General features: G+C 41.9%; 1 protein-coding gene across 1 annotated transcript in view; it reads right to left on the bottom strand.

Annotated features, from left to right (window-relative positions):
* Positions 1-2,822: 2,822 nt before the first annotated feature.
* ALKBH1 (alkB, alkylation repair homolog 1 (E. coli)) overlaps positions 2,823-10,346 on the bottom strand; it is a gene marked incomplete at its 5' end in the record, with an annotated part of 10,574 nt that continues 3,050 nt past the window's right edge. The window contains 4 exons of the mRNA XM_010145362.1: positions 2,823-3,246; positions 3,762-3,955; positions 5,111-5,201; positions 8,572-8,734. Coding sequence (XP_010143664.1) covers positions 2,823-3,246; positions 3,762-3,955; positions 5,111-5,201; positions 8,572-8,734 — 872 coding nt within the window. The remainder of the gene's footprint in view (positions 3,247-3,761; positions 3,956-5,110; positions 5,202-8,571; positions 8,735-10,346) is intronic.

Genomic DNA, 10,346 nt, shown 5'->3' with positions numbered 1-10,346 from the left:
AAAAACTTATTTAATTTAGGAAACACTGTAAAAACCCACCACAGCCTACGATCCAGTGGATTTCAGTGGATCTGGTGGATCTAGCAGGTTTAGGAACTAGGATTCAGTAGTCCATTTGTTGTTGGCATCCTCTTGGTAACAGGAACCAGCACTAGCAGAGATAGTGGTGTGCCACCTGAAACAGGAAAAGGTGCTGAAGAGGGCTAGCAAAGAAAGTCAGGGGCCCAGGGTGCAGGATCCATGGGGAAATATTGTTGCTCCTGAGGTCCTTTCATGTGGCACAGAGGAGACTAAGGGAGAGCAGATCTAACTGTAGACTTCAGTTATTTGAAGGAGAGTTACAAAGAGAGTGGAACTAAATTTTGGTTGTAACAGATGGTTACAGAAAAGAAAAAGGTAGAGGAAATGGTTACAAGATGTATTTTGGAAACTCAGGCAGGACATAAGGCGAAATTTCTTCCTAAGGTGAGTAGGGCAGCACTGGCACAGGTTACTAAAAGAAATGGTAGAGCCTCCGTCACAGAAGGGTTCTAAGTCTTATATAGGTAGCCTGTTGGCAACAGCACTATTCCTAGGGGGAGGCTGGACTAGACGCCTCCAGAGTTCAGTTCCTTACAGTTGTTCCTCTGTACCCAAATGATTTTTTTCTGGGTCACTTCCCATCTACCCATTTCTGAAAAATAAATGAAAGGGTCATGGCCTTTTCCTTTTCTGTGTGTCTGATACAGAATCAGATCAGGGCTGCCTCTCACTCACAACGGCATTAGATAAAAAGCTTGGCTCCACGTCAGTAACTCAGCAAATTCTCAACTGTCACGGCTAAACATAAGGGTTCAATGGACTGGATACTTCCCATGACCAATTGCTATCAGTAGCTTGCAGCATTTACTACAATTTCAAACTGCAGAGGATAAACAGTATGAGTTCTTGTCCTGGAATCACAGAACAACTGAATCCTGGAATAAATGATTGCTTGTCGTATTATATATTTGTAGGGAACTGGAGATTTAAGAAATGAGAACCAGGGACTTAAGCCTCAGCCTGGGACATGAAGAAACCAGTTCCAGTTCGATGACTTTGTCTTCTCCCGTCTTCACTGCTGAGTGAGTCGGCAGATCTTTGTTTCCTTCTCAAGAGTGATGAACAGTCAGTCTGCCTTCTCACTATCAAGAAAACAAATAGCCCTCTCCCCTTCCCCACCTTCAGGTTGCCACTAAGAGAGCTTTGCTGTTTTCTGAAACTTACTCAGCTTTCCTTTCTGCTTGTGTTGTAACCTCTCTGCATAATAGTATTCATTTTCCCAGGGCTCAGCTGTAAATACACCAGGCCTAGGATACAGACAGGACACATTTCTGGCATAGAGTAAGATATGAAAAGCCACATCTGATTATTTCAGACATTAAATTACTGGAGCTCTTTCAGTATTGTATAAGAAGTTAACTGCACACATACACACACTCACCTGCTATGAAATAAGCAGACCAGACGCACTTTCCCCATGAGGAAAAGCTGCCACATGCATATTAAATTGGACTTTGATATTGCAAGCAGCACCTCTCTGAAACAGCCCAACAAACCCTGAACGGTCTATAAGCAAAGTAGCCCTGCAGAAATATGCAGTGCTCCTCCACTGAAGCTGGCAGATGGCAGAGGCAGGAGATCTAAAAGCAGCCTGCAGGGAACAGCACAAGGGATGTGGCAGCATTAACAATACAGTGAAATAACTAACAGGGAGAAAAAGAAAAAATAAAAAAGCCAGCCCAAAACTGATAGAGATCTTTAATTTAAAAAACTGAGTAAGTTTATTCATTGGGAAAGTGCAACAAAATACCCCAGGGATAGTACATTCCACTCCAACAATTAAATTTGCATTAAAAAGCAGATAGGAAGGTCTGAGTCGTAAAGAAAACTGGCACAAAAGCTGGTGCTTTTCTTTGTTTCAATATATCTATCTCTGGGTGACAGAGATAGACACTGATTAATTTTTTAGGTAGTTAATTTACATCTTTGTTGCTTCTACTTGCAAGTCATCCCGTTCCTTAAAGATGCTAACTTGGGACTGGAGGACCATAACCTGCAGGCACGTAAGAGGGGGCAGTTTTGAAAGCATGGGGATGTAGGGCTCAGTCACATACTTACTGTTGGGAGAGACCCAGCTGGGAGCTACCAGATAGTCTAAGTAGATACTGCTCCCAGTTGTTTCTCTCTAAAATCTGAGGTATGCCAAAGAAGTCCAGTTCTACTCATAAAAGCAGCTTCTGCTGCAGCTGAGGGTGGTGTGAGTAGGCAAACAGAGCGCACAAGCTTACAGCAGATGTTGTTTGAGGGAACTGCTAGTTTCTGGTGACTGAACCAATTTTTGCTGAAATGCTGCAGGTTGGTCTCACACCCATAGCGGCCTATCCTTGTTCATACTTGTTATTGCACTTCAGCTAAGCTTTACAATTCTGACAGGATTCTTCAACACATAGCAATTACGTACCTTTTGCTAGCACCTTCTGCCCAGTGATTTCAAAATACTTCATGAGCATCACTGAACCAAGCTTAAAATTCTCTGACATACTGGTACTTTAAAGGGAACCAAATAAATATCTACAGTGAAACAGCAACAGAGTTCATCTCATGAGTCCCAGTCCTGAACTTACCCTTATTTTAAATTCTTTTACTCCCCCGACCTATTTCTTACAGCAAGAAGGATTACATTTGTTCTGCAGACATTTACTTATCCCAGTTCAGACAAGTGACTTCTACTATGATGACATTAGTTCCCAATTCCGTCTGGAGGTTGCCTGTCCAGTCTGTGTCAGCATGATCTCCTGGTCTCAGCTGTCTCCATTTGGTTTATGTCTCTTGGCTCTGCTGTGCTCCTGATGGTAACTGTTGTCAGCGGATGCTTGGCCTTTTCCGTTTGTCCCAGATTCCTCTGGAAATTTCTGACCCTCAGCCAACACCTGCCGAACAGTCATATTAATGCGGGAAGACTGCAAGTACTTGGCACAGACCTGCCAATCCTCATCAGAGCTGGGCTCAATGACTGAGCCAAGAGGAAGGTCCGAAGAAAGTGCTTGGTCCAGGCACGAAGGCAAAACTGTTCCTTCACGGTTGGGGAGGACCCGAGGCACAGCATGATACAGCAGACGGCTGAAGCCAGACATCACCATGATATCTCCACTGTGCATGAACATCGCTGTTGGGGCCTCCTCCCGCTTCAGGCCCCCAAGCAGAAATATTGAGGATTGCCCAAAACTAGAGATGGTATGCAGATGGAGAAAGAAAACAAATTCGGGTAGAGAACAACTGTATGGACATTAAGAAAATATTAGCAGCTAAACCCCTTTATAAAAAAAAAACAACCCATACAAGAAAACCAGACGGACTCCTAGTAACAACTTTACAGAGAGAACATGGAAAACAGACTAAGAGGCCTGATTCAAGGTAGGCATAGTGTGAGCAGTTGCCCTGCCAGGTTTGAAGTTCTGCTTCATTTCATCCTTGCCTGCTAGTACCCAGTTGCCACTCTGCTGCTTTAGAACAGAACTGTGCTCTGCGCAAAGAGCTCTTCTACTCCAGGCACCACATCCATGCTGTTCAAGCAGTCTTCAAAGGAAAACCTATGCCCTTGAGCTACAGCCTCCTACTATTCAAATCTTCAGAGAGTAAAGATTATATAGCAATTAGCAACCTACATCACACCTACTTCCTACAACCATACGCAACCATACGAAAAAAGCCTCTAATGCACAACGGTTTCCTTGACTCACCTGAATGATAAAAGGGGCCGAGAATGGTCTAGTTCAGACTCATCCACGTGAATTCCCAGTGAAGAGTCAAAATGATAGTAGTTCAAGATCCCTGCTTGAGCCTGGAAACCCCAGAACCCACAGGCTGCTGCCACTTGTTCTGACAGGAATGCAAGGTCTGAGGGGAAAGGAGTGTGGTGATTTGCTGAGTACTTCTGGAGGAAGGAGAGAGGGAAAAACAAAACAAACCACACCCAGAACATCAGAGCAGGAAATACAGTTAGAAATAAACAATGAATGAGAACTCAGAAGTTTGACTCATAGTTATGGAGAAGGATATTTGCCTGGAAAATGTACAACACAGGCAGAACCACAGCAAGTTTAGCTTTTATAATTCAATTCTGGGCCTATGCCAAAACTGCCGGAGGGTCAGTTAATTGTGGAGTTAATCACTATATCTGGATGACAATCTTGAAGTCAGTAAGATTAGTACCTGAGGTTAGTACCAACATCCTGAGGATCAACTTCATTACTACCTAAAACAGCCAATGGAAAGACAGTAGTGTGTCTGTATCTTTGTTCAACAATACAAAGATAAAAAAAGCATCTTTGTTCCTTCTTTGAAGAATAAGACAAATGGGAATCAATTCCAAACCTACTTTTTCTCTCTCCCATGAGTGATTCTGAGAGGACCAGAAGAGAATAACCAAGTTTTTATTAAGGCCACCCAATAATAGGCTGACCTGGTAAATAAGGCTGCAAGCAGACTTAACCTTAAGTATCTGCAATATACTGGTAAGACTGCATATTCACTCTGCCATCTCTTCTTAGCCTCCACCTGACACAGTCTTATGAAAAAGTTTATTTTGGTCAGGAGCCCCAAAATAGCTGTTAGTTGGCGAGACTGTACTCTACTGGTTCAGACTCTCTAAGATCAAAGTCAGATCAGCAGCAGTCTCTTCCTGCTCTTGCTCACCCCTCCAAAGAGGAGTAGTTTCTCAGAGGCAGCCCAGGTATCTTCAAGCACTCAAGGTCAGTCTCACCCTAAGCAGTTAACAATGCTCTTCCGCACCGCTTTCGGCAGGGTAAAAATGTTCACTTACCCTGAAATAGAGTCACAGGTCTAGAGCTGAGTTTATGCTACCGTGTTACCTTTCAAAGGAAAGAAAGTGGCAATGGACTTTTGCTGTTAAATCCTTCACAGTAAACTAATACAGAACTAAAAATGTTCTTACAAGCATCATTTGTTACAGCCTTTCCTCAAGACTGTCTTGTACAATCATAAGGACTTTATTTCATTTTACCCTTCTCTGTCTGCCATTCTGAGTGCTTACAGGTAAGAAAAACGGTGAAGAATTCAATTTCGATACCTTAGTATCCCAATTATAATGGTAACCAAGGGTCACCCAGCGCAGTTTCTCCAGTAAGCTTCTGGGATCTCGTTTACTGGAATTTTTCCTTCTGCAAAGACAAAATGGGAAGAAATAAGATATGTGTTAATTTCTGAGGGGTTTTCTGGTAGTGCAGCATACGGTAATGAGATTCACTCATCCATACGATAGTCTATTAAACCATCAATGCTAAACTTTTAGTTTCAGTGGCAATTTTTTTCCCTCCAAAGACCCTGAAAATTCAGTTCATGCAATATGTGCAAGCTGTAGGGCCTACTGCCAACTGCTGTCAGTTTGAATGCTTGTATTTTCCATATGGTACATAAGGGGTTGGTTATTGGATGGAGACAACAAAATGAACTGGTGCAGATTCAGAAGTCAGAATTAAGCATGTACTATTGGAGCACCTGAAGAACAGGGTCTGTGAAGATGGAAAAGCTGCAAGCAGAAGAAAAATTCTTCTAGGCACTTAATGGCATATGACAAGAAAAGAAAGAGTTTTGCCTGACAGTTAAGTGTATCAAGCTGCATAATACTGCAAAGGACTGTGAGTTCTACTGCTTGGTACTTTTACAAGAAGTCCTTAGGATGGACTGACTCAAATGTTCAGGAAAAAACAAGACTGCTCCAGCTATGACCATACACTTCTTGTAATGTCAAAAGGTCTAGATTGCAGGTGTCTCCTATCCAGATTGCTATGCAGGTCAAAAACCTGTTATTTTCAAGTGACAACTCTACTGCAGAAGGCCTCAGTGGTCTGAAGCCACACACCAATCTACCATTCTCACTTGAATGTGGTGAAGGCAGGAGGAGACATCAGTGATTGGCTTTTACTATAGCCTATGGAAAAGTACTTAAAAGTTACAAGGAGTATTACTATAGTAAATTGGATAGACGCATGCTAGCAACAAATACGAAGAGGAAGGTACACGTTTATCTTCCAGTCCACTTATTCCAGCAATTTCAGCTGCTTTTCTCAAGCTAAGTCATGTGTTATGGTAAAGAAAGGAAAGGGAAATGTACTCAGAACATCATGATCAACAGTAGCGCCAGATGGTCGGCTCTCATTTATATCCTCATTAGTTCAGTAAGACACGCTCTCTTACAAAACAGGATTCGTATTTGCACTGCCATGGTCAAGTCTCGGCCAAGAATCTGCATGTGATGTGCATTTCTACCTGGATACACAGCTTGTTTCTGCCCTTCACCTATACCATACTGATAGCTCCTAACTTAAACCAGGTACCAGTAAAAGGCCAGTTTCTTTAAATTTTTCATGGCTCACTGGTAATTGAAAAAAAAGTAATCTTTCCAGTTTCCATCTTCGTCATAGGGTAATAGCCACTGCAATTACCATAAATCAGCCACACAGTAACTGTCAAATACATGCTGCTTGGAACCACTTATGGAGCCTACAAGCAGATAACACAGCTTTCAGAAAAGGGAGAGCCCACAGCTTGTTCTTCTACATCTTCCAATCAAAATGAATGTTCATAACTAGATCTTTTTAGCATGTGCTTTCACTACAGTGCTAGGGTGTTTGCACAACAGCAAGAACCCTAATATTCTCCGCAAGTGACTTCAGATGTGATTGCTAAGGAGGGGAAAGTCTCAGTGTTACGTATCTGGAAAGAATTGTTCCTAGAGCAGTAGCAGCAGGTGCTTCTACTACCAGAGAAATTCTGGTATAACTATGTTAGCAAGAGAACAAGACTGCACAGCAGGGGTACTTTGGTCTGAAGCTTCCTTTTTTTTTTTATTCACCAGTACATGATAAAATCCCTCCAGCCTTTTCCTTACATACAAGGATAGGCATATCCCTTGTAGGGATGCTCTATGCCCTTTTAAGCTTCTAATTGTTGCCAAGCCTAAAGAAAACACCCAAACTCCACTTTGTGAAGAGAGTATTGTGTACATTTCTAGGAACTGTATGGACTCTCCCTATCCTGTGATTCCTGCATCCTGAAAAGAACAGATAAGCCATAACCCAAGTACAGTTACACATCTTCCTGATGGCTTAAAGAAAGTGTTAAGGTTCTGTCAAATCTTGGAAGCCGACCACTTTTTAGTAGAGCACCGTTTCTCCCCTCCCTGAAAGGCTCTCACTCCAGGTACCAGACTAGTTGGCTAGTTTGATCCACTGTCCCCTAGGTGAAAGCACGAATACAGCAGTTTGCTCACTTGAAGAGTCAGGCAAGGGCTTAATAAAACTGCCTGTGTTTCTACCAGCCATTGTTCTTCCAAACACTGTTTTCAACTGAACTGGATTCAGCTGCAAATTAACCTCTGTTCTGACCATTCCCTGCCTGTCAAGGTGGAACAGTGTCCAACTTTTTTCAGCTCTAGGGCACAGTGTACAATACCTTCAAAAATAATTCTTCATCCTTGATGGAACACAAAAAAAGGCATCTGAATTTCTGTAACTAATTATGACTGAGCCAGAAAAACACAAGTGGGGGCATAACTTCTCTCCTAGGTGCAAATATTCAGAAGTCCAAATCTTGCTTTTGCTGTACCGTATCTTGTAGATGTTAAGAGTCTTTTAAGTAAAAATTTCAGTATGTCAATTTTACTAAGAGACTGAGGTGGAAGATGAGAGTTGTAGGGAACTCTGGTCACTCTGTCACATGAAACAGTCATTATGAAAAAGGAGCAGTGAAATCCACAAGGTAGTAATAAATACCCAAATAACCAAAAGATTGCATACTGTCAACAGCATCTATCTCATATGTATTTTTCCAGGAGACTCAAAAAAAAAAAAAAAAAGAAAAAAAAAGGTCTTTAAAACTTTCTGCTTGACTTCAAAACTTGGACAAATTCTCCATTCACTTCCCAATCACATAGGGGAAGGGCAGCTACATCAGCCATAGAACTCTGAACCTGTGGGACTCTTCCAGAGGAAACAGAATTAACATTGAAATGGTACATTAATCACCACCTCAGACTGAATAAAACAATCCAACCCAAACCAAAACAAAGAAATACTTTTGAAAATAAAACCACAGAAACTAGCTGACTTGGGAAGTTCAAAAAAGTGCAGATAACAGCCTTTTGATTACAGTATACTAGATCCAACAGCTGACTGGCAAGAAGAGCTATCATGAGTGGCGTGTTTGGAAAGGATCCCTTGTGCCTCAAGAAAACAGAGACCTAGAGGATCCTTATGGTTCCATTCGTAGCTGAGCTTAGCAAGCTTCCAGGATCACTACTTTACATTTGACCAATGGTTTTGGAATAATTTGCTACTAGAAAATCCCACTGTGAGCATGAAAGCAGAGAATTAACAAGAACACACATCAAGCCGTGAAAAATCCGTCTTTAACTTGGCACCAGCTGTATGCTGCCAGCACGGACACAATCTTTTTCACCATATCTTCCCTGATCACTTTCCTTAGACCTTCTGGCTCTGGTAGTTTTAACCAACGTTATTATGGACTTACCTCAGCTGCTCTTTGCTCTGTCCCCACAGGTCAATGGTCTTCTCAGGAGCCATGTGCATGTCCAGGTTGCAGACATTGGGTTTCTGGGGGTATACCTTGAGACACTGTTTCACCCAGTGACGCTGGCAGCCGGGAAGAAAAGGGTTTGGTATGAAAATAAAACCTGTCCACAGAGAAAAAGGGAGGGAGTGAGGAGAAAGCATGATTAGGCATTTCCCTGTTTTTTCTAAAACTAGAGCAAAGGACGAGGGCTGGAGGTACTGAAAAAACACCTTAAGACATACAACCACTGACTATGCATATAAGCTGATGAAATCTATTAACAGGTCTGAATAGTTCAGTTAAAACCTATTGTTTTTTTCAGTACAAACAAATGGTGGCAATAAGGTAGAAGGCAGAGAGGGCAGCCAACACTGGTCCAAGTAAAAAAAATTACAATAAAGGACACATCTGCGTAAGGCATATTGATTAGACGTAGATAAAGGAGTAAGAATTTGGAAAGGAAATTGTTTTGGAGTAAATTTGATTTTGAAATGATTCAGCAAGATTTCTGTCTTGAACACTGTGAAGTTCAGTCATTCGGGCCTATTTTTCTAAATTTCAAACTAACCTCGACACTGCTTCTGAACCCACACTGTTCTCATTTTACTCTGATGTCACGAACCGCAGAGACCAGTCCACGGGCTGAGCAAGTCTCTAGTAACATAAACTGTCCTCTCCCTTGCTTCTTGCTTATTAGGTAAGTCTGGTATCCAGCTTTGTACTTTGGTGTGGTAATGCTTATCAAAGGGGGTGAAAGTCAAATTATACCCCAGACTGCTTGTTCCTGACTGCTAATACTCTGCAGTCATTGTTAATTAATACAACAAAATAAACATGTAGCTAGCCTGCATATCAATTTAGCCAGATGTCTCAGTCAGAGTTCAAGCAGCAGCTCAAGTAAGAGGGATAGCAGGGATGTAATGGATTTTATTTGGTCTTGACAGATTTGGTATCTTAACAGACAAGAGTCCTTGACATAAGATCTGCGATCACCAGGAGTGCTAGCAGGATTCCTCACTGGAATTTTCTCCCTAGTACTCCAGCGGTGTTTCCTTCCAGGCCAGGGTCGTCAGTATTGACGAATGAGTGTCTGACAGGAAGATGCTATTAATCTTTATGGTACCTACTCTGAGAATGCAGGCACTCTCTCAAAGACTCAATTCAGTAAGATCTGCCAACAGAAAATTCACATACAAAGAGAGATAAAGGTATAGGAGGAACAAAGGAGTAGGAGGTTTCAAGGTTTTGCCCTACTGTGTCTTTTTGAACTTCTTGGTCATATAAAGTTAAACAGAGGCAAAAATAGATGAAAAAGGAAGAAGAGGAGCTAGGAGTCTGTGTAGGACACAAATTTGCCTTGTGGCCCTATGAAAATGGTAATAGAAGCACAGAAAAAGCTTCCTGATAGACATCTTACAGAGCTCACAAGATTAAATTAATTGGTTAGAAAAAGTGCCTTCAGTATATTAATAATACACTTTTCACTCTATTCCCTGCACCATCAGATTATGGCAGCCTTCTGATAGGCCTGGTTACAAGAAGTTTCTGTGCCAGCAGCATTAAATTTATTTTCTGTTGGCCTCTGCACAGAACAGAATAATAATACTGCCCTTTCTGCATACAGCTTTTGAGGTGGGGATCTCAAAGTTCATGAAATTATGCTCTGCTCTGTATTATCTCCAGGTATTAATGAAGGAATTTAAGCCGGGGGGGGGGGGGGGGGGGGGTAGGAT

The sequence above is a fragment of the Buceros rhinoceros genome, unplaced genomic scaffold, assembly GCF_000710305.1.
Source record: "Buceros rhinoceros silvestris isolate BGI_N320 unplaced genomic scaffold, ASM71030v1 scaffold12361, whole genome shotgun sequence".
Lineage (NCBI taxonomy): Eukaryota > Metazoa > Chordata > Aves > Bucerotiformes > Bucerotidae > Buceros > Buceros rhinoceros.
Note: the sequence above shows the minus strand (reverse complement) of the source record. Positions and strands in the feature narration are given on the sequence as shown.